Source organism: Salvia splendens, chromosome 16 (genome assembly GCF_004379255.2).
Source record: "Salvia splendens isolate huo1 chromosome 16, SspV2, whole genome shotgun sequence".
NCBI lineage: Eukaryota > Viridiplantae > Streptophyta > Magnoliopsida > Lamiales > Lamiaceae > Salvia > Salvia splendens.
In genome coordinates this window covers 14,476,904-14,501,896 of record NC_056047.1, presented here as the reverse complement: position 1 = coordinate 14,501,896, position 24,993 = coordinate 14,476,904, and the positions used below count along the sequence as shown (strand labels likewise).

The 24,993-nt window shown below is 41.7% G+C and overlaps 3 protein-coding genes across 3 annotated transcripts; all 3 read left to right on the top strand.

Moving 5' to 3' along the window:
- Positions 1 to 1,418: 1,418 nt before the first annotated feature.
- On the top strand, positions 1,419 to 4,754 carry LOC121770972 (scarecrow-like protein 28). The gene has a single exon (XM_042167760.1). It carries the CDS (start codon positions 2,520 to 2,522, stop codon positions 4,425 to 4,427), a length of 1,908 nt encoding a protein of 635 aa, XP_042023694.1. The 5' UTR covers positions 1,419 to 2,519; the 3' UTR covers positions 4,428 to 4,754.
- A 6,321-nt stretch (positions 4,755 to 11,075) lies between these two features.
- LOC121771150 (scarecrow-like protein 28) lies at positions 11,076 to 14,188 on the top strand. The gene has a single exon (XM_042167936.1). It carries the CDS (start codon positions 12,087 to 12,089, stop codon positions 13,992 to 13,994), a length of 1,908 nt encoding a protein of 635 aa, XP_042023870.1. The 5' UTR covers positions 11,076 to 12,086; the 3' UTR covers positions 13,995 to 14,188.
- Positions 14,189 to 16,089: 1,901 nt separating this feature from the next.
- LOC121770224 lies at positions 16,090 to 17,106 on the top strand. Its single transcript, XM_042166995.1, has 2 exons — positions 16,090 to 16,635; positions 16,978 to 17,106. Exons 1-2 carry the CDS (start codon positions 16,090 to 16,092, stop codon positions 17,104 to 17,106), a joined length of 675 nt encoding a protein of 224 aa, XP_042022929.1.
- The last annotated feature ends 7,887 nt before the right edge of the window (positions 17,107 to 24,993 follow it).

Below are 24,993 nucleotides of genomic sequence, written 5' to 3'. Positions count from 1 at the left end.
ATTTCGCATCACCACTCATATCTGAGTAGAGGCTGTCTCCCATCTCTCTGGCTTGGAAATTTTGTCGTTGGAATAATGATTCTGTTTTAGGCGCTCACTTTTTTCTCTTTTCGTGTTTCTCATTTATGATTTCTTCTGAAATGCTAGTCATCCAATACTAAGATTTGCATTTCACGTTTTAATTTTATTTCAATTCATTGGAAGGCTCTAGTCGGCGGCATCGATTTTTTACTTATTAATCAATCAATCATCGGATGTCTGAAGATGAAGTTGACAATAAAGAAAAATAAATATCATGATTATGTTTTTGCCTTACCTATGGCTATATACCATTAACGACCTTATGCTTTCCAAATTGCACTAATACTCTCTTTGTTCCACTCTTTAATATTTTTCCTTTTTCATATGGTTGACAGATTTCCTAAATATGATTCCAAAATTATTCTTCTTTATTTCCTCTCAACTTAACTCACAAATAAATTTCGCGCCAAATGGAATTGTTGTATTTATAGTGGACCAAATGAGGTATATAAGAAATAAATAATTTCATTCCTAAAATTATGATATACTAAAACTCACTATTTTTTACAACAATGAGTTAACTAAAAACTCAATATACTTATTAATTTTATTAATATTAAAGCATAAAAATCTAAGTTGCACCAAACGTTATAGTTAGAGCCTCCACAATAATGTGGACATCCCAACGGACTAGCACTAGGACATCTCAAAAACACATCATGTCACGTCATAAGGACATCTCACTACATAATAATAGCCTAGCACTAGGACTAGATGACGTTGTAGCCAATAAAACAAATTGAAAAATAATATTAATTCATTTTAATTGTTGGTGTTTATCAAATATACAAAAAATGAAGTGCAATGAGTTGTATTGAGTATAAATAAAAAAATAAAAAATTAAAAAATCAGGACGTCCGTGCTCTTATCCGTCGCCTGCCCACAATACGAGCGCACTGACAAGGGGACGAACTTCCGCCTTTTACGACGGACGACCTCTTGTCCGCCTGGGACGTCCGCCACCCGCTAGCCGCATGCAATAGTGGACGTCCGCGACGGACGAGCTGCTTGGCGGTGGGACGTCCGCTATTGTGGATCCTCTTAGACTAATTATGCTAATATTAAACGCATTTAAACACATAGACTCACTATATAAATCCCAAAATTGAGTAAATGAAAAAATAATGTAGGGACGACGTTGGGCCATGTGTTGGAGGATAAAGTAACAAAACTGAATAACCCAATTAGTATGGTGAGACAAGAAAAAACAGTTAATAATAACATATTTAAGCAAATCAAGAATTGCGAATAATTATTAAAAAAGAGAAAGAGGGGAAAAAAGGACGAAATCCGAACGGTCAAGTTCCCAAAAAGCGAGGGGGAGATGGCGCACGTGTATCCGTCGTGGCACCACCTGACTTTCCCCCAAAAACATTTTGTCTCTGCAATTCCCCCTTTCAACGGTCATATTTCACCGACATCTTAACGGTCACATTTCTCACCCATTTCCCACCGTGGATCTCATCCAACGCCCCAAAACCCGCCCTCTTTTCACTTTAATTCAAGGTAAAAACAACCACGCCCGCTTTGTAGAATAGTTCAGTATATAAAAGCTCAGTTGCGTTTGCCTTTATGGCTTTTTGGGTAGTGGGGTTTTCATAAACGACTGATTTCTGCCAAGAGATGATGACCGTTTTGTTTGTTTTCATGCATGCTTGATTGAATTTATGACTTCCTGAAAATTGCGGGGTTTCTTTTGGGGGGCGGGTTGAATTGAAATTAGCATGGGCGGTTGGAAGGCCGTGTTTGGGAGTATTGATAATCATTCGTTTTCTGTGTTTCTCAGCTGCAAAATTGGTTGGAGATGCGAATGTTGCATTGCTGCTTTCTTGCTTCGTTTGATGGAAAATCGCGTTTCTTGCGAATGAGTTTTCAGCTTTGAATGTCGAGGAATCCGATTGTCGTTTTTCTTTTCTTTTCCTAGATAGGTTTTGAATGTTGATGCATTGATTTGTTAAATTCTTTGATTCTTTGATTTGGTCGCATTGTTGTTTTTCTATTTGTTTATCATAAATTCTTTCGATTCTTTGCTGCACATATCATATAATCATCTTTCAGCATTCATATAGGACATTATAAGGCATTTATAAACACACACACACGCACTGAGAGAAAGGAGAGGTTTGTTCGATTTGTTTAGACATCGGATTCCCGTTTTTTTGGTTCTTTCTGGTTTTTTATTTCCTTGAAACTCACACACACTCACTATAGCACACATTGTTCTGTTTCTCTTGATTTCTCCTCGTATAAAACAGTTTTCTTGGCATAAAATAAATTAGTAAATGTAATTTTTTCTCATAGTTTGGCAAGTATAGGATCATAGAGAAACATAGAGAGGAAATTTCTGACAAAAAGGGTGAGTGTATTAGGAGTTTAGACAAGGGAGAAAGAAAAAAAGTAAAGGAACAGCAATATTTGGAGGTCTTAGTGAGTGAAGAATGTTGGCTGGTTGTTCTTCTACATTGTTGTCACCAAGGCATAGATTGAGGAGTGAAGCATCTGCACAGTTTCAAGCTTGTCATATCGCTGACATGAGCACACAGAGGTTGGATTTGCCATGTAGCTTCGGGCGCAAAGAGGCGTTGCGGCCGCAGCCAGTTAGGCAGGTTGGGATTTCAATTGATAAGGGTATTGAGTCCAAGAGTTCTCTGAGGCAGAACATTAAGCTCCCTCCTGTTGCAACAGAGAGAGGGGAGGAGATTTGGGGGAGAAGTAAGAAGAGATATGCAGCTACAGATGAAGGGAGTAATTACATGGGAACAGTGAAGAAGAGGAAAAGGGGCAATGGGAAATCTGTGGAAGAATCAGGGCAGTTTATGAGCAGTGAGGATTTCTGGTTCCATGCTGGTACACCTCAGGTCCCTTTCTCTCTCTCATGCTCAGGTGAGGAGAGAGAGGAGAGAGGGTGCTTCGACCCGCCTCCTCTCCCGCCGTTGTCATGCATCCCATGGTTTGATTCTGTTGTGACTAAGGTTACTGATTCAGGGAAGTCTAAGGATGTGCATCCTCACAAGGAGGTCTCAGCCTCGGGTTCTTCAAGCACTTCCTCGAGTAGTCACAGCCTGGCTCTCGGGTTGGGCAGTGGTAACCCCACGGTTGAGCGTGAGGCTGCTGGCAATGGCTCGTCTTCGCGCAATCCAAGCGAGGCCGTGGCGGGGCACAACGGGAGTAGCCAAAGGGAGCATGAGTGTGTCGAGTTAATCAACTTAGTTGTGGCTTGTGCTGAGCAAATAGGCTCCAAGAACATTGCTGCAGTCAGCCATTGCCTTGCTAGGCTAGGTGAGCTCGCATCGCCACGAGGCTCCCCTCTTCACCGCCTCATCGCCTACTTCACCGAGGCCTTGGCACTGCGCGTCGCAAGGCTATGGCCTCAAGTGTTCCACATCACGCCCCCTCGTGAGCTTGAGCACGTTGATGATGATGCGTTGAGGGTGTTGAATCAAGTCAGCCCGATCACCAAGTTTGTTCATTTCACATGCAACGAGATCCTGCTGAGGGCGTTGGAAGGGAAGGACAGGGTTCACATCATTGATTTTGACATCAAGCAAGGGCTACAGTGGCCTAGTTTGTTCCAGAGCTTGGCCTCCAGAGCAAGCCCTCCGAGCCACGTGAGGATCACAGGCATTGGTGAGTCGAAGCAGGAGCTGATGGAGACAGGGGATAGGCTAGCCGGGTTTGCTGAGGCGTTTAATCTCCCCTTTCAGTTCCATCCAGTGGTTGATAGGCTAGAAGATGTGAGGCTGTGGATGCTTCATGTGAAGGAGAAGGAGACAGTGGTGGCGAACTGTGTATTTCAGCTGCATAAGATGCTATATGAAGGCAGCGCGTTGAGGGAGTTTTTGGGGTTGATCAGAAGCAGCAATGCTCAAGTGGTTGTAATGGCAGAGCAGGAAGCAGCACACAATGAGGCCACTTTGGATGCGAGGCTTTTCAATTCACTCAAGTACTACTCGGCCGTGTTTGACTCCATTGATTCGAGCCTTCCCTTGGAGAGTCCGGCAAGGATGAAGATGGAAGAGATGTTCGGGCGGGAGATAAGGAACATCATAGGTTGTGAGGGGCGACATCGGTTTGAGAGGCACGAGAGGTTCGACAAGTGGCAGCAGCTGATGGAGCAAGGAGGGTTTTGTTGCGTCGGAGTTAGTGAAAGAGAGCTGTTTCAAGGGCAGATGATGTTGAAGATGTACTCTTCTAATCACAATTATAGGGCGGAAGTGCAGCAAGGGTCCTCCTCCTCCTCGTCCTCGTCACTGACCCTGAGCTGGTCGGATCAGCCTCTTTACGCAGTGTCAGCGTGGGCTCCGGTTAATGGTGGTGGAGGCTCGTCGTCGTCTTTGCCTCGTTGATTGTGGTCGTTGTCATCAGACATTATTTTGAACAGAAACAGATACGATCTATTCTTTGTAGGTAGAGATGTGGTATTGATCATTCTTTCATTCGTTGCAGTTGCAGATATCATTTGTTTTGAGGTGTAGTCATGAGATATACCTGTAATTTCATAAATAGGTTTGTAGTTGTCTTTGGTTTATATAGTCTTTGATTGTTTTCTGTGTCTGTTGCGTTTAGTGATCGATGTATTTTCTTAATTTCAAGATTATTGAAGTTGTGTCATATGTAATACTAGCTAGTATGAATTATATGATTAATGAACAAGTTCTATGTTGGTTTCTTCATTGGAATACTTGATTGTTTTAGCTTGTAGATTAATTACTTGCGTCTCCATATCCTTATTTACTTTCAATAGTAAAGCGTTTAATGGTTGAGCATTCTATATTTATTGTTAAGAGATTTCTGATTTCACCTCTTTTATGTTATTATCAGGCGAACATTTCAGTAATTATAGGTTTAAGGATAGAAGGTCAGAAGTGTTAGATATTCACTATGCTCACTATGGAGTGTTGCTAATAGAGAAATATGGAAGTATTTTTAGGCCCACAAGAGGAATAGCATGACATTAGTCATAGCATGCACCTACTAAACATTAGACCATCCACAATATGAATAACCCAGCAATAGCCCAGCCATAGCCTAGCCACTGCCACATCATCAGCACTAAAAATCCTCCTGCCACATCATCAAAACAAGCAAATAGCCCAGCAATAGCCTAGCCACATAATATCCACATCACTATTAACAAATATATACAAAATGAAATAATTAACAATCACACAATATACGGAATTAAATTTACGACACAAAAACAAGAAAATTCACTAATATTAATAAAATTTAAAAAGTACATTAATTAAAAAAAATTACATAATTAAAAAAAACTAACGGCGGTCAATCCTCCGCGCCCATAACTCTTCAATTAAATCCTTTTGGAGTCGAATATGAGCCGCGTTTGGCGCATGTCGGCATGTGCTTGTAGGAGGCCGGCTTCATCGTGAGGTACCCCACTCCGTACGTTGGGGGCGGCCACGCCGTGGCTTGGACCGGCTTCATTATCGTCGTTGGCCCAGTTGGTCAGTTCGCCACCTTCATCTTCGACAATCATGTTGTGCATGATAATACAGGCGTACATTATATCAGCAATGCATTGGACATTCCACAAACGCGTTGGACCATTAATTGCCGCCCATCGAGACTGGAGCACACCAAATGTGCGCTCCACGTCCTTGCGCGCCGACTCCTGTCGTGCCGCAAAGTAGGCCTTCTTCTCATCTCCTGGGCATCGGATCGTCTTCACAAAGACGGGCCACCTAGGGTATATCTCATCCGCCAAGTAGTAGCCCATATCATGTTGGTTGCCGTTGGCGACAAAACTGATGGCCGGACCGACGCCCTGGCACTGCTCGTTGAAAAGTGGCGACGAGTTGAGGACGTTGAGATCGTTGTTCGAACCAGCTATCCCAAAATACGCGTGCCAAATCCAAAGCCGGTAATCAGCTACGGCCTCCAGGATCATCGTGGTATTCTTTCCCTTGTAGCCGGACGTGTAGAACCCCTTCAGGCTGCGGGACAGTTCTTCCACTCCCAATGCGTACAATCTATGCTGCCTAACATACCTGGGAACCCATGCTGACTCCCGTGCATCCGCAACAGATCTTGGCAGTCTTCGGGGGTAGGCGTTCGGAGATACTGATCACCGAATACTTCTATCACTCCCAGACAGAAATTCTTCAGACATTGCAGGGCAGTCGTCTCACCGATGTGGAGATACTCGTCCCACATGTCTGCCGCACCTCTGTAGGCCAACTGCCGGATTGCCGCAGTGCACTTTTGAATAGGTGTGTGGCCGAGTCTGCCAGCCGCATCGTGCCTGAAGCGGAAATACAGATATCGAGACTCCAATGCGTTGACGATACGCATAAACAGGTCCCTGCTCATCCTAAAACGACGCCTGAAAAGGTTGGCGTTGAACCGAGGCTCCTGTGCGAAGTAGTCTTCGTATAGGCGCTGATGTGCAGCTACGTGATCCCGATCAATCACACTGCGGCGGTGGACCGCTGGGGGAGGTCGAGGTATCGCCAGCTGCAAGGCTCTTTCCATCCATTGGTTTATCGCGTTGGTCGTATAGGTATCCAACGCTTCGGCCATTCGACGTTCGTACTCCTCAGCATCCCCTCCGCTACCACCACTACCACCACCAGCGTTACTCATTTCGCGTTGTTGCTCTTGTACAGAAATTAAGATAGAGAGAGTACTCGTTAAAACAAGTGGTGCGAATGAAAATGACGAGCAAAGCGCGTATATATAGTGTTTCGGAAAAAAAAATTTAAATTTCGCGCTAGGCGGTGCGTTGGGCGATCCGGGCGCTGCAATAGCGCCGAGCGGATCGCCCAGCGCACCGCCCAGCGCCACGCGACCACCTAGCGCTGCGCGGTTTCTCTCTCCATTCGCCCGCTGGGCGACTGCAATAGACCGCCCAGCGAACCGCCCAGCGCCGGCGCTAGGCTGGGCGGTCGGCTGGGCGGCATTGTGGATGGTCTTACAGAATCAGTATTAAGACCATCCACAATGCCGCCCAGCCAACCGCCCAGCCGAGCACCGGCACTGGGCGGTTCGCTGGGCGGTCTATTGCAGTCGCCCAGCGGGCGAATGGAGAGAGAAACCGCGCAGCGCTGGACGGTCGCGTGGCGCTGGGCGGTCCGCTCGGCGCTATTGCAGCGCCCGGATCACCCAACGCACCTCCTAGCGCGAAATTTTAAATTTTTTTTTTCCGAAACACTATATATACGCGCTTTGCTCGCCATTTTCATTCGCACCACTTGTTTTAACGAGTACTCTCTCTATCTTAATTTCTGTACAAGATCAACAAGGGAAATGGATCTCAACAACGAGCCTAGTTCCGGGAGTAGCGGGTCACAAACTCCATCGATCCCCGTGGGAAGTGGATGGGGTCAGATGCCCGGGTACTACAACATGTACCCGTGGCAGCAGATGTATTCCGGGATGCCAACGGGGGGGAGTCCGCCGGGGGGGTATCCGGCGATACCGGGGTGGGCACCAACGGGATGGGCACCCGGGATGCAGATGATGCCCGGGGGGTACCGCCGACACAGGGGACTCCGGGGGTCATACCGGCTACACAGTGGACTTATAGGGGGTCCCCGGCGACGGCGGAGGATGTCTATCGCCCCAGTTTAGATTTTTCGACTGGTTCATCGCACACATCGACCCAAACGCCCTTGGGGTTTGATAGTTTCTCCTTAGATGACTTGGTGTTTGATACTCCCGGAGCTCCGGAAACTCTCGTTGAAGGGGGAGGGGCAGAGCGGGTGCGTGGCGCCCCCGCGAAGAAGGGCAAGAAGAAGGTCGGCGAGTCATCGCAGCCGGGTGAGGAGGAGGTATGGATGAGGTGGACGGACGAGGAGAACGTCGCGCTCTGCAAGGCGTGGGTGAGTGTTTGCGACGATCCTCTCGTTTCGAACGAGCAGAGGATCGTCAACATGTGGGGCAAGATAGCAGCAGCCTACATGAGATTTTGCCCGGAGGGGAGGCCACGCAACGGGGAGGATTGCCGGAAGGCCTGGAACCGAATCAGGAGTGCGGTCTCCCGATTTTTGTGGCGGGTGGCGACGGATCCCCGTGGAGAAGAGCGTGCTTTAAACCTTGCTCATGAGCCTGCAGGACGAGTTGGAGGCGGCACGGAGGGAGACCGGCGGCGGCGGTTGTGGCGGCGGCGATGGTGGCGACAGCGACGGAGGCGGCGACGACGGAGACGAGGAGTGAATTGGCACTCCTTTTTATTATTGTATTTTTTTAAAAAAAATTAATGTATTTTTTAAAATTATTGTTCTTTTGAAAATTTTAATATTATTATTAAACTTTTCCCGTATATGTCTCGTAAATTAAATTTCGTATATTGTGTGATTGTTAATTATTTCATTTTGTATATATTTGTTAATAGTGATGTGGATATTATGTGGCTAGGCTATAGCTGGGCTATTGCTGGGCTATTTGCTTGTTTTGATGATGTGGCAAGAGGATTTTGAGTGCTGATGATGTGGCAGTGACTAGGCTATGGCTGGGCTATTGCTGAGCTATTGCTGAGCTATTCCTATTGTGGATGGTCTAAGAGGCAAAGCCAAGAATTTAATATTTGGGTGCCTAAATACTACAGTACTATTAATAACTGTGGGTTTTTTATGTCAACATTGTCGAAAGCAATTGTTGAATTGCTAGATAAATGAATTACAGGAAAAGTGATAAAAACTAGAGATAGATAAAGTGATTATTGATTGAAGTAACGTCGGCATCAAATCAAAAGAATTGACAATATCGTGAAAAACAAAAGTGATATTCCCTATATTTCTAATTTTGATCCCTTACCTTGGTCATAAAATTTTTTTGGTTCCAGATATTAAGTTTGTGACCTTTTAATCTTAAATATATTAGTTTGGTACATTTTGGTCTCAAACAATGTCATAAACTTAAGATATGAGACTCGAAAAGAATTTTATGGAAACAAATGTAAATGACCAAAATTAGACTTTAATCCTAGATTATAATTGAGTTATTAAATTGATCAAATATTTTGACTATTAATTTTAACAGAAAATGATTTTTTGGACCAAAATAATATGTTGGAACCTAAAGGTATCAAAACAATATGTTAGGGACTAAAATGTCACGAACTTAATGTATGAGATCAAAAAGAATTTTAGGACAAATGCAGGGGACTAAAATTAGACTGGTCTCTTTAAAATAAAAGAGTATAGCAGATTTTATTTTACTCTTTTAAAAGACAGACAAATTGACATCATTTAAATTGTAATTGTAGGAGTTCAAACGACTCAACAAAATATAAGTAGGAATATATTACAAAATGAAGTGCAATGTTGTCCCTAATTAATATTCCAAATTTCGTGGGATATAGTACTACATTTCTCGCATTATAATCATTTGAGTTCAAGTAATTTTCATTTCTTCGAAGCCAATTTTCATCACATAATATGTTATAATTTATATCAAGTCAAAATATGATGTAACAAAACTTCCATTTAAAAACAAAAAGTATTTTTATCATACATGAGATAATGCATCAAAGATCAACTTGTGTCTTTTTTTCTAGTCTAATTGATAATTGGTGCGTTCCCATCGAAATCTTCGTCGTCAACTATTTTATCATACTTATGTTTTGCATTGGATGCTATAATCAGATAAGCTATTGTTTACAAAGAAATAGAAACAATGCAAAACAATGGTATGAATTAGTGCAAGCAAATGATTTTGAATTTCATTAATCATACTTATTACATAATTATTTCCATCACACAAACATATTATTTCCATTATGCACAAATATTAGTTACAAATATTATAGTACGAGTATTTTCCAAATTACACTAGTAAATAGAAATAAATAATTTTGTCCAAAAAGTATGATATACCGTTAAAACTCACAATTTCTTACAACAGCAGACAACCTATCAATTAAAAACTCAATATACTTCTTAATTTATTAATATTAAAGCATAAAAATATAAGTTGCACCAAAGTGTAAAAATTTACAGAGTCATACAAACTATGCTAATACTATTAGACAAATTAAACACACAACTCATGATATAAAATCCTTAAAAAGAGACGTCTGGCCATGTGTTGGAGGATAGAGAAACAAAACTGAATAAAATTTGATGAAGAGTATTATATTTTTCTTTTTAGTTTGCTCATAAAATATATCGCATATTCATCCGTCTTTTAAATTAAAATATTTTAAAATAACACAAATTTTAATACATAATTGATAAATAATAAAGTATTATTATTAAAGAATAAATCTCACCTATTACCTAATGAGAATATACTTTCTAGAATAAAATAAAATAAATCTATATTTTAAGAGACGGAAAAAGTATTACTCCCTCCGTCCCAAGATAGTTGAGTCAGTTCCGTTTTTGCACCATTTTAAAAAAATTATACTAATAAATAATGAAAGTTGAGAGAGAGTAACGTAAGAGAGAGAATAGTGTAGAGAAAACTCTTATCTATATTAATTTCTCTTTTACATTACTATCTCTCTTACATTAGTGTCTCCTGACTTTAACTATTTATTAGTATCGTTTTTTTTAAAACGAGTGCAAAAAATGACTAAACTACCTTGGGACGGAGGAAGTAGTATAAAAAGTCTTTCTTTGTTTTGTTTAAAATAAACCATTTTTCTTATTGGACTGTTCCATTAAAATTGACATAATTTCTAAAATAAAAATAACATGTACTCCCCCGTTCCACCATAAGCGGACCATTTCTTTTAGAACAGGATTTAAAAAGTTAAAAGTAGTGAAAATAAAGTATGAGAGAGGTAGAAGTAGACGAGTGAAAAGAATAAAATAAGTGGGAAATTAAGTAAGAAAGAGAATTTTTTTACTTATAATAGAACGTGAGTGGAACGAGAGAGTATTTTTTGTTACTTAAATTTTATTTCCTCGTCAATTCAGTCACTAAAACACGGTATAAAAGCTCAAGCAGGAGTTTCATATTCCATGTGGATAAAGAGTTATAAAAGAACCCCAAACGGTCAAGTCGAGGGTGAGAGGCGCGCGTGTGTCCTACATGGCATCAACGAACTTCCCAACAAAACATCAACTCCCCTTCCAACGGTCATATTTCACCGACATCTTAACGGTCACAATTCTCACCCATCTCCCACCGTAGATCTTCATCTAACGCCCCAAAACCCGCCCTCTTTTCACTTTAATCCAAGGTAAAAAACCAACGCCGCTAAGTAGAATAGTTCAGTATATAAAAGCTCAGTTGCGTTTGGATTTATAGCTTTTTGGGTTGTGGCCCAAGAGATGATGACCGTTTTGTTTGTTTTCAGCATCCTTGATTGAATTTATGACTTGTTGAAAATTGCGGGGTTTCTTTTGGGGGGCGGGGGAAACTTTTTTCAGGTTGAATTAGAATTAGCATGGGCGGTTTGAAGGCCGTGTTTGATGATCATTCGTTTTCTATGTTTCTCAGCTGCAAAATTGATTGGAGATGCGAATGCTGCGTTACTGCTTTCTTGCTTGTTCTGATGGAAAATCGCGAATGATTTTTCTGCTTTGAATGTCGAGGAATCCGATTGTCATTTTTCTTTTTCTAGATAGGTTTGAATGTTGATGCATTGATTTGTCAAATTCTTTGATTTTTTTGATTCGGTGGCGTTGCTGTTTTCAATTTGTTAATCATAAATTCTTTCGATTCTTTGCTGCACATATCATATAAGCATCTCTGAGCATTCATATAGGACACACAAAAGCATATATAAACACACACGTGAGAGGAGAGGTTTGTTCGATTTGTTTGGACATCGGATTCCCATTTTTTCATTTTTTCTTGTTTTTTTCATTTCCTTGAAACTCACACATAGCACACATTGTTCCGTTTTTTCTTGATTTCTCCTCATATAATACAATTTTCTTGGCATATATGAATGTAAGTGTAAATTGTCTCATAATTTGGGAAGTATAGAATCATAGAGAACCCGGAGGTGAGTGCATTTGGAGTTTCAGAGAAGGAAGAAGTAAAAAAAAGTGAAGGAACAACACAATTTGGGGGTTTTTAGGGTGTGAAGAATGTTGGCTGGTTGTTCTTCTACATTGTTGTCACCAAGGCATAGATTGAGGAGTGAAGCATCTGCACAGTTTCAAGCTTGCCATATCCCTGACATGAGCACACAGGGGTTGGATTTTCCATGTAGCTTCGGGCGCAAAGAGGCGTTGCGGCCGCAGCCAGTTAGGCAGGTTGGGATTTCAGTTGATAAGGGTATTGAGTCCAAGAGTTCTCTGAGGCAGAACATTAAGCTCCCTCTTGTTGCAACAGAGAGAAGGGAGGAGATTTGGGGGAGAAGTAAGAAGAGATATGCAGCTACAGATGAAGGGAGTAATTACATGGGAACAGTGAAGAAGAGGAAAAGGGGCAATGGGAAATATGTGGAAGAATCAGGGGAGTTTGTGAGCAGTGAGGATTTCTGGTTCCATGCTGGTACACCTCAGGTCCCTTTCTCTCTCCCATGCTCAGGTGAGGAGAAAGAGGAGAGAGGGTGCTTCGACCCGCCTCCTCTCCCGCCGTTGTCGAGCATCCCATGGTTTGATTCTGTTGTGACTGAGGTTACTGATTCAGGGAAGTCTAAGGATGTGCATCCTCACAAGGAGGTCTCAGCCTCGGGTTCTTCAAGCACTTCCTCGAGTAGTCACAGCCTGGCTCTCGGGTTGGGTAGTGGTAACCCCACGGTCGAGCGTGAGGCTGCTGGCAATGGCTCGTCTTCGCGCAATCCAAGCGAGGTCGTGGCGGGGCACAACGGGAGTAGCCAAAGGGAGCATGAGTGTGTCGAGTTAATCAACTTAGTTGTGGCTTGTGCTGAGCAAATAGGCTCCAAGAACATTGCTGCAGTCAGCCATTGCCTTGCTAGGCTAGGTGAGCTCGCATCGCCACGAGGCTCCCCTCTACACCGCCTCATCGCCTACTTCACCGAGGCCTTGGCACTGCGCGTCGCAAGGCTATGGCCTCAAGTGTTCCACATCACGCCCCCTCGTGAGCTTGAGCACGTTGATGATGATGGGTTGAGGGTGTTGAATCAAGTCAGCCCGATCAGCAAGTTTGTTCATTTCACATGCAACGAGATCCTGCTGAGGGCGTTGGAAGGGAAGGACAGGATTCACATCATTGATTTTGACATCAAGCAAGGGCTACAGTGGCCTAGTTTGTTCCAGAGCTTGGCTTCCAGAGCAAGCCCTCCGAGCCACGTGAGGATCACAGGCATTGGTGAGTCGAAGCAGGAGCTGATGGAGACAGGGGATAGGCTAGCCGGGTTTGCTGAGGCGTTTAATCTCCCCTTTCAGTTCCATCCAGTGGTTGATAGGCTAGAAGATGTGAGGCTGTGGATGCTTCATGTGAAGGAGAAGGAGACAGTGGTGGCGAACTGTGTATTTCAGCTGCATAAGATGCTATACGAAGGCAGCGCGTTGAGGGAGTTTTTGGGGTTGATCAGAAGCAGCAATGCTCAAGTGGTTGTAATGGCAGAGCAGGAAGCAGCACACAATGAGGCCACTTTGGATGCGAGGCTTTTCAATTCACTCAAGTACTACTCGGCCGTGTTTGACTCCATTGATTCGAGCCTTCCCTTGGAGAGTCCGGCAAGGATGAAGATGGAAGAGATGTTCGGGCGGGAGATAAGGAACATCATAGGTTGTGAGGGGCGACATCGGTTTGAGAGGCACGAGAGGTTCGACAAGTGGCAGCAGCTGATGGAGCAAGGAGGGTTTCGTTGCGTTGGAGTTAGTGAAAGAGAGCTGCTTCAAGGGCAGATGATGTTGAAGATGTACTCTTCTAACCACAATTATAGGGTGGAAGTGCAGCAAGGGTCCTCCTCGTCCTCGTCCTCGTCACTGACCCTGAGCTGGTCGGATCAGCCTCTTTACGCAGTGTCAGCGTGGGCTCCGATTAATGGTGGTGGAGGCTCGTCGTCGTCTTTGCCTCGTTGATTGTGGTCGTTGTCATCAGTCATTAGTTTGAACAGAAACAGATACGATCTATTCTTTGTAGGTAGAGAAGTGGTATTGATCATTCTTTCATTTGTTGCAGATATCATTTGTTTTGAGGTAGTCATGAGATATATCATTCTTTCATTTGTTGCAGATGCTACATAGGTTTGTAGTTTTGTTTGGTTTATATTCTTTGATTCGTTTCTATGTATTTGTTACATTTAGTTAACGATGTATTTTTTTCAAGATTATAGAGGCTGTCATATGTAATAACATGATTAATGAAAAAGTTCAATGTTGGTTTTTGCGTTGGAATACTTACTTGCCTCTCTATATCATATTTTTTCAAAAAGTGTTTTGCAATTGTCAATTATATGCTCGGGCTCTAATTGCTAAATAGTAGTAGTACTAGACTTCAAATGAAAAATCATTGAACTATATACTAATGATTACTAAACATTTAGTAGTAGACTTCACAATAAAATTCCAAAGAAATACTATATGGTTTTGATTCATATAATTTGGAAGAACTAATTTTAGGTTTAGCGCAGCCACACATAAAGTTGTATGTGCATTATTGGCAAGTAATGGTATTTTTATTAATTATGACAACATAGGAAAATATAGATAGATCGACGTCTAATCTTTGATTATATACGTGATCAATGTTATCATTATACATATATAATAGTACTAGTTTACTATGTTGTGGTTGGAATTTTGCGGCCTAGTTGCTGCTCGGAAATATCATCATCGACACTATCATTGTATAATTGTCTGCCTCTATTAAATCCAGGAACTACAATTGAGACCTGAGATATTTTGTACTGTAGCAATAATAATTTTGGCTTGTTAATTTTTTTTTAAAAAAAATCAATTGTTTCATTTTAAATTTAATTGTAACCTTGTTAATTAGGGTTGGTAAATATTTTTTGTATTTAATCATTTGATTTATAATTGATAAGTAGTATACCTAAGGTTCTTTGATTGTATACTCGTTTAATGCACTTTTAATGTTATTTATTTTGTATAAAATTTTAATTTAATTTTAATATATTATAAATTGTCATTGGTATATAATTTTCCTATATACAGATACATTGTAAATTACTGATAGTATATTAAAAAATTAAGCTCTATTTGCCCCTTATGATATAGCTCCGCCAGGAGCCGAGCAACCACTGACTTTAAGGGGAACTAATAATTGAAATATAAGAAATTCAACACAAAAATATTTTCATTACATAATTTTGTAACCACTTACTTTATTAGCATACAAAAGAAAATGTGTGTCCCAGTCCCAACTCCCTATTACTTTTTTTTAGAATGCTTCTATATTGTTTTCAGTTTTAGTTGGAGCACCAAAAATGAAATGTTTTTAAAGCATGGGTGGTACACTTTAAAACACAAATCTACATTCCTAATGCATTAAAAATGCCCTCAAGTGAAACAAGCAGTACGGAGTATTAATTATCCATAAACTCAAGTGATAAACTCATGAATATAAACGGAGTATCTGAAATTGTATTGCAAGTGATAAGCTCATACGAAGATAAGCTGTTAACGAAGAATTAGTAAATGAATACTCCATAGTTCTCCTAATTTAAATTTGTAACATGAGTACTCCCTCCGCCCGTGAACAGAAGTTCCATTTTTCCATTTTAGTCCATCCGCAAATAGGGGTTCCGGTTCACTTTTACCATAAATGATAATATAGTCTCACCTTCAACTAACTTATTCCACTTACATTTCATTTAAAACTAATATATACAAGTGAGACATTTAGAGTGTCCACAGTGGGGGAGCCGCGGCCCGTGGCTCGGGTGCGCGGCCCCCACTGCAGAGAGCCGAGAATGGTGGCTGAGGGCCAAGAGCCACGAGGGAGCCGCGGCCGCGGCCTTCACGCGGCTGAGCCGTGTGAGCCGCGGCCCACCACTGCAGCGGGCCACGTTTCGCGGCTGGACCTCGATTTTTAATTTTTTTTTTGTGTTCCTTTTTTTATTAAATACACCCCATTTTTCCTCCATTTTTCTACCCCAATTCAAACACCACTCTCTCCAATCTTTCCCATCTATTTTACTTCAACTTCTGAAATATGGACTCCGACGATGAACGGTTCCAAGAAGCGGTAGATCAGGAGTTCCAAAACCTGGTTGCAGCGGTGCAACAGGAAGCTGACGAGGCGGAGGCGGCGGCCGCGGTAGTAGTCCCTCGGCCGTTCTATCATCGGCGGTGTATCGACCGTGACCATGCCGGGGCTGACCGCCGGTTGATGGAAGACTACTTCAGCGAGAACGCCCGTTATCCGGCAGAGATTTTCCGTCGGCATTTCAGAATGTCGCAACAACTCTTCGTCCATATAGCGACGTGTTTGGCACATCGGTTCAAGTGCTTCAACTTGCGATATGATGCCACCGGCCGACCCGGCTTGTCGACATATCAGAATTGTACGGTGGCAATTAGGCAGCTTGCCTATGCCGGGCCCGCTGACATGTTTGACGAATACCTGCAGATGGGTGAAATGACTGTCCTACACACGTTGAGGCAGTTTTGTAGGGGCATTAAGGATATCTTCAAAGGGGAGTTTCTACGGAAGCCAACGGTCAATGATTGCCAGAGTCTGATTGATATGCACGGGACTGTACATCATTTTCCGGGGATGTTGGGAAGCATCGATTGCATGCACTGGGAGTGGAGGAACTGTCCGGTGGCTTGGAAGGGGCAGTTCACTTATGGTTTCAAAGGTCGACATCCCACGATGATCCTGGAAGCCATTGCTGACTACCGCTTGCGAATCTGGCATGCGTATTTTGGGGTCGCTGGGTCGAACAACGACATCAACGTTCTACGATCGTCCCACCTGTTCAATGAAGAGAGTCGGGGTGAGGGTCCGCAAGTTAGATTCATGGCCAACGGCACGCAGTACAACATGAGATACTATTTGGCTGATGGGATATACCCTCGTTGGCATGTGTTTGTGAAGTCGATCCGACAACCCGTTGGGCAGAAGCAAACCTACTTCGCGAAAAAACAAGAGGGTGCTAGGAAGGATGTAGAGAGAGCGTTTGGTGTCCTCCAAGCGCGATGGGCCATTATACAGTTCCCGGTTTGACAATGGCATGAAAATGATGTCTCAGGCATCATGACTGCATGTATCATATTGCACAATATGATAATAGCTGACGAAGGATTTGCTGCAGAGCGATGGACACCGGAAGATGGTGCTAGTTCGAGCTCGGGTATTGCCATGGAGCCCCTGCAGATGGGTGTACCACGTACTAATGAATACTTGATCCAGCGGTACACGAATATGCGGAGCCAAATATCGTATACATCACTGCAGACTGATATGGTTGAAGAGGTCTGGAACCGTAGAAGGAGCGCCGCATAGTGATATGGGTTTTCGGGTTGTTGTTTTTAAAGTATAAAACTTTCATTGTATAATTTTCTTATTTTATTAATATAATACAACGATGTTCTTGTTACACTTTTTTTTGGTTAGGCTGTGAAATTTTTTTAGTTACAATCCAAATTATTTTATTTAAATTAAATTTATAAATATAATAAATTATAGGCTAATAAAATTTATTGTACTTAAATTAAAAAATATCATTAAAAAAAGCAAACAAAATTAATTTTAGTTTTGGAGAGGGCCACATTTCGTGGCCCTTGTTATTTTTAGGTTTTACCATTGTGGAGAGCCACATTTGGTGGCCGGGCCAATTTTGGTGGCCTTCAAGGGCCACCATTATGGACACCCTTATTTCACTAACTTCTTTCACTCACTTTTTTTTACATTTCTTAAAACTCGTGCCGCAAAAAAATGAGACTTCTAATGCCGGACGGAGGGAGTATAGCGTATCCTTTAATTCGACTAACGAGTTAATATGGAAGTTAAGTGACACAAGTATTCTGTAAATTCAAATTCAAAATGAAGGTCAATACGAGTTAATTATCAAAATTCCAAGTACTCACTTTGATAAGTATTCTGTAAATTCAAATTCAAAATGAAGGTCAATGGAGGGGAGCGAGGAGAGTCCCAGGCCGCGCCTGGTGCCGCAGTTGAGTCCCGGGGCCGCTCCCTGTTGCGGCCCGGCTCGAGGTTGGAGGATGTGGGGCCGTGCCCCGGTGCATCCCAGTCCGGCGTTGGAGGCCCTTCGGTCCGGACCCAGGCCTCAATTTCTAATTTTTTTTAGTCCGGAAGAGGAAAAGGGAGAGGGGCGACGGAAGAGGGAGCTGATTTTTTTTTTATGTTTTCATTTTTATTTTTATTTTAAATTAATAGTTGAGGCCTGGATAGGGCCTGCAGGATTTCAGAGTTGTGACCTGTGACTGAAATTTAAAGGAATGATGACGTGGAGGGGACTTAGGACCTGAATCCGAACCGGAATTGTGGATGCCCTAATAGCGGACGGACGGATGGAGAGAGTAATTATATTTTCGTCGATAAAAAAGATAAATAATAAAGAAAGGAGAAGTGGGTTCGAGAACTGTACAAAGTTACCTAGACCTGTTTGAACTAGGACAGTTGTACTGAAAGTTAAGACCATCCACAATAGGCGCCCAGCGACCGCCCAGCCGAGCGCCGGCGCTGGGCGGTTCGCTGGGCGGTCTATTGCAGCCGCCCAGCGGCTGAGTGGAGAGAGAAACCGCGCAGCGCTGGGCGGTTATGTGGCGCTGGGCAGTCGGCTGGGCGGTCCGTTCGGCGCTATTGCAGCGCCCGGATCGCCCAGCGCACCGCCTAGCGCGAAAATTAATTTTTTTTTTCCGAAACACTATATATACGCGCTTTGCTCGTCATTTTCATTCGCACCACTTGTTTTAACGAGTACTCTCTCTATCTTAATTTTTGTTCAAGATCAACAACGGGAAATGGATCTCAACAACGAGCCTAGTTCCGGGAGTAGCGGGTCACAAACTCCGACGATCCCTGTGGGAAGTGGATGGGGTCAGGTGCCCGGGTACTACAACATGTACCCGTGGCAGCAGATGATGCCCGGGGCCCCAATGGGGGGGAGTCCGCCGGGGGGTTTCCGCCGATACCGGGGTGGGTACCCGGGATGCAGATGATGCCCGGGGGAGCACCGGCGACACAGTGGACTCCGGGGGTCGTACCGGCGACACAGTGGACTCCGGGGGTCGTACCGGCTACACAGGGGACTCCTGGGGGGTCCCCGGCGACGGCGGGGGATGTCTATCGCCCCAGTTTTGATTTTTCGACTGGGTCTTCGCACACATCGACCCAAACACCCTTGGGGTTTGATAGTTTCTCCTTAGATGAGTTGGGGTTTGATACTCTCGGAGCTCCGGAGACTCTAGTTCAAGGGGGGCAGTGCGGGGGCGTGGCGCCCCAAAGAAGAAGGGCAAGAAGAAGGTCGGCGAGTCGTCGCAGCCGGGTGAGGATGAGGTACGGAGGAGGTGGACGGACGACGAGAACGTCGCGCTCAGCAAGGCGTGGGTGAGTGTTTGCGACGATCCTCTCGTTTCGAACGAGCAAAGGATCGTCAACATGTGAGGCAAGATAGCAGCAGCCTACCAGAGATTTTGCCCGGAGGGGAGGCCCCGCAACGGGGAGGATTGCCGGAAGGGCTGGAACCGAATCAGGGCGGCGGTCTCCCGATTTTCGGGTTTGTACACCAACGCACTCCGCATGATGAGCAGTGGCCAAACGGAGGATGACTGCAGGAGAATAGCGGAGAAAGCCTTCCCACTGAAGGGTTTATACAAGGACTTCACCTACTGGAACTGCTATCTTGTACTGAGCGAGTCCGAGAAGTTCCGAATAGGTGTCGACTCTGGCTGGCCGAAGAAGCAACGACTGAACTACACCGGCGATTACAGCGGCAGCAGCAGAGGTTCCCACGACCTCCCCGAGACGACGCAGGAGTTCCCCACGCCGCGTTCGGTCGGTGGCCGACCTCGCCCGATTGGGCGCAAGCGCGCTCAGCAGGCGGCGAGAGGGAACGCCGGGGCTTCCCAGGAGGTCCAGTCGGCATCCCCCCTTGGCCAATCCACCCAGGAGCTCAAATTCTTCGCTCGCGCCCAAACGCGCGCTCAGTTGATCAAGACGATGGCGGGTGGCGACGGATCCCGTGGAGAAGAGCGTGCTTCAAACCTTGCTCATGAGCCTGCAGGACGAGTTGGAGGCTATACGGAGGGAGACCGGTGGCGGCGGCAGCGGCGTAGGCGGCGGAGGCGACGGCGATGGTGGCGGCGGCGATGGTGGCGACGGAGGCGACAGCGACGGAGGCGACGACGACGGAGACGAGGAGTGAATTGTCACTCTTTTTTATTAATGTATTTTTTTTTAAAATTAATGTACTTTTTTTAAATTATTGTACTTTTTTAATTTTTAATAGTATTATTAAACTTTTCCCGTATATGTCTCGTAAATTAAATTCCGTATATTGTGTGATTGTTAATTATGTCATTTTATTAGTGATGTGGCTATTGATGTGGCTGGGCTATTTATGATGTGGCTAGGCTATGGCTGGGCTATTTATGACGTGGCAGGAGGATTTTTAGTGCTGATGATGTGGCAGTGGCTAGGCTATGGCTGGGCTATTCCTATTGTGGATGGCCTAAGGGAGTATCAATTATTTAAGCTTGTGTTGATGAGCTGTATACCATTGTCGTTTTGCGGTTTAATAGAAGGAAAACGACAACGAAGTTTCAATAAGCCGTTCTGCATGTTTGGCAAGTCTAGGTAACCTCAGGCATTCAGCCTTATCGCTTGCTAGATACATTATCAAAACAATTTTTATTTCTTCCTTTTCCACCAACAATAATGCATATCTTTTTTTTTAACTACTACGTAGTATATCATTGTTTACATAAGAGTATAACCAAATTTAAATGTTTGATCTTATTATTCGATGTGGGAGAAATAAAAATACAAACACAATTTGTTGGAAGATCTCCGAAAGATCACACAAATTGTACAGATAAAAACATGAGACGAACATGAAATGTTACACAATTTTCACACAACACGTAAAATTTAAACCTTAATTAGAAAATATACTAATAGTAAACATAGAAATAATAGTAGTAGTAACTAGAATATGTATTGTAATTGCGATGCCGATTCAAATACAAATTGAATAAACGAAATCTATGAGCTGAAAACAGAACGCACAAAGGATTACGTGATTTGACTGTAAAGCCTACATCCACAGAGAGGATGAGCCTCTTTTATTCACTGACTCTCAAGATGGGATTTACAGAGGAAGAATACCATCAATTCGCACTCAAACTATCACAATCTCTCAAGAACCCTCTTGCTCTCGGATGATCTTGAAGAATATAATAATCTCACAAAGAAAGTGTAAAATCAACTCTAACTGATTAAATGACTCAAGGAATTGAATCAGAGATGTATATATACTCTCCATGACTTACGGTTTCAGCTCAAACTGATCAAGTGAGCTGATTCTTCTTCAACACCTTAAACCCCCACTCCCTTCCTTGTTTGCAAACCAGTCCATCAACTTAGTAAGTTGTTCAGTTGCTCCCAACTCTCCCAACATATAGGGTGCATTTTAGTCTCTTAGTAGAATCCTTCACCGAATTGCACCGTGTACGGTATATGCATAGCGCCCAAAAAATGAAATTTTTGCTCTTTTAGGCCATCCACAATAGGAATAGCCCAGCAATAGCCCAGCCATAGCCTAGCCACTGCCACATCATCAGCACTAAAAATCCTCCTGCCACATCATAAATAGCCAGCCATAGCCTAGCCACATCATAAATAGCCCAGCCACATCAATAGCCACATCACTAATAACAATTATATAAAATGACATAATTAACAATCACACAATATACAGAATTTAATTTACGAGACATATACGGGAAAAGTTTAATAATACTATTAAAAAGTACAATAATAGCCCCGCTACTCCCGGAACTAGGCTCGTTGTTGAGATCCATTTCCCGTTGTTGATCTTGAACAGAAATTAAGATAGAGAGAGTACTCGTTAAAACAAGTGGTGCGAATGAAAATGACGAGCAAAGCGCGTATATATAGTGTTTCGGGAAAAAAAATTAATTTTCGCGCTAGGCGGAGCGCTGGGCGATCCGGGCGCTGCAATAGCGCCTAACGGACCGCCCAGCCGACCGCCCAGCGCTGCGCGGTTTCTCTCTCCAATCGCCCGCTGGGCGGCTGCAATAGATCGCCCAGCGAACCGCCCAGCTCCGGCGCTCGGCTGGGCGGTCGCTGGGCGGTTACTGTGGATGGCCTTAGGATCCAAACCAGATAATTTTCATATTTTAAGTGCAGTAAATTTCAGAGATGATTCATTCACATGACACAATCCTATCAAACTACACAAATTGAATAAATCAGACTACAGCTAATGTCAGTATGTCACACACTCACGTCAATGGATAGAGTACTACAGTTTAATGATTATAAGTATATGTCTATTGCAACATGTAATATCACTATCCCAACACACCTACCGTATCAAACTAGTATTCAGGCATAGAAAGTGACGTTGATTTCACTATGTGATTCTGTGCACTTACTCATATAATTATCATTTTAAATCATCATTTTACACTGATGTAATTGATGAATTCTATACACTAATGTGAATATACCGAACTTCAGTACTGATGTAAAAATAATATATAGTAGTAAGTTCTTAATGAAGAATGCCGTATTATAAAGTATGTAGTAGATTGTTATATACATGTAGCAAAACTAAAATAAACTGTACGAAGCTCTTTGTTTGTCTCCCTTGATCATGTATATAAATTATACTCCCTACTCACGAAAAGTTCAAAAGTATCTCAACTAAAATTGAATTGACGAATTTGAATTTGGAATATTTCAATAATGAGATTGTTTCATTTCCAGTATTATTTGAATATATATTCATATAGTATAATAGCTAGTTCTTGTTCTGCAATTATCATATACTCGGTTTGCAATTTCAACTAATTGATCAATGTTGGTGCAATAATTTTTCTATGCATATTTTTCACTCCCTTTGTTCCTTCTTCATAAATGTCATTTTGATTTTTGAAGAATGAGACAAGTTATCAGTGTCCCACATGTTCTTATCACTCGAAAATAATGTACCAAATACAATGTCACTATATAAAAGAGATGATAAGCTGTCATGTTGAGATCTTATCAAACCTTCATATAATTGCCGCATCTTTAATTTTCTAATTTAATTAAATTCTTGCCTTTTGATCAATGCATGTGCAACTCCATATCGAACTTAGCTAACAACTAATTAACATTAATTAATTAACAAGTAGTGCATCATCATTGCACATATTAGCAATTTAGATTATTATATAAAGTACATATGCGGACATATACAGTGCTGGACCCACTCCTCTAATAATCTAGCTTTATTTTATTTATTTAATTAACTTTAATGAGTTAATTATTGAGTAAGCTTTATTAAGTTAATCATTACATTTTAACTAAGAAATTAGTCCTATATTTTAACTGAGGGTTGGTCACGTTCTGTGCACAATTTTTTTCCCAAACTGAACATATTTAATAAATTTATTACTGGGAATATTAATATGGAGTATAATTTATTCTTACGTTTATGATTTAATTTGTTTATAGCTTTTTATTTCCACAAATAATGTAGCTAGGCTCAGCTAGCGGGTGTGCATTAATTAACGTGCGCTTCATTATATTCGATGCTTATTCAGTTTATATATATTCATCTATAATAAAAATAATTTAGAATTAACAATAGAAAATTACTCCGACAAAGATTTTAAATTGGTGAATAGATTAAGATTGTGACGCACACTTACGTGGCATCTTTAATAGGAAATTATCTAATCATTTACTTTATAAATAATTAAATGTATGCTAATGGAGATGGATAATGTGGGCTCTGTATGCGGCTTTGATTATTATATTTTCGTTGGGTTTAGACTAATTGTCAATACCATGTAGCTGAAAAATAATAACACTAATAAAAGTGTCATGTTGCCGAAAGTTGCCCAAACAGATTTATTTAATTTATGAAGATTGTTAAAACCTCCAATAATCTACGCTACACATTTGTGAAATATAATTCAAGTTTAATTGCTAAAATTCGGTGCAAAAATAAAAATAAATTACTTACTTAAATTTGCATCCAAATTGAATGTTGACTTACCATTGAAATTTTTATAGCATTTCGGAAGATTCCAGAATACTCCAATCCCTCTTAATACCAATGAGTTACTTTATTTGATTTTTATAAACAAAATGTCAATTTTAAATACTAAGGGAAACATCAATAAGTTACTTTATTTGATTTTTCGTGAAAATTTGTCATTTATCTCATAGTTCCTTAAGTTTATAGAAAAATGACATGATTAATCAAATTACATAAAACATCATTTTATTACTACTTGATAGCATAATATGAATCACTGATGAAAATTTGTAATATGGGATCCTTAAATACATGTGTAGTGCATAAATTGACAACTTTTAAATATTAATTTTAGTACAATAATTATATTACAATAATTATATACTCCTAATAGGGATTACTCGGTCCTCAAAATTTTTGGTGTATACATTCATGATGAGATAATTTAAGTAATACTCCAAAACATCTCTATTACTCTAAAATTTGTTAAATTACTATACTATGTAATATAAAAGGGGTCACTTGCGAGTCGCGACGATAGAAGTTTCTAGCTAACACTCGATTCTCAAATTTACGTTTAATGCATAAATCTTAAGATTATAGGAAAATTGATTAAAAAGTAAATTAGCATATCATTATGAAATCCTTTAATTTATCACTATATTTTATTCTCCCATTCCACTATAAATATCATTATACAATTATATATTTGGTATATTTACTGAAAATTTATATTTAATGGCATCACACAAGAAAAAGAAAAGGATAGTGAATAAATAATAGTAGTATTAATTAAATTAGGGAAATAATGATATCACTAATTTTGGAAGGTAAAACAACTATACTAAGGCTCTACCTCTAGATAATATTCAATT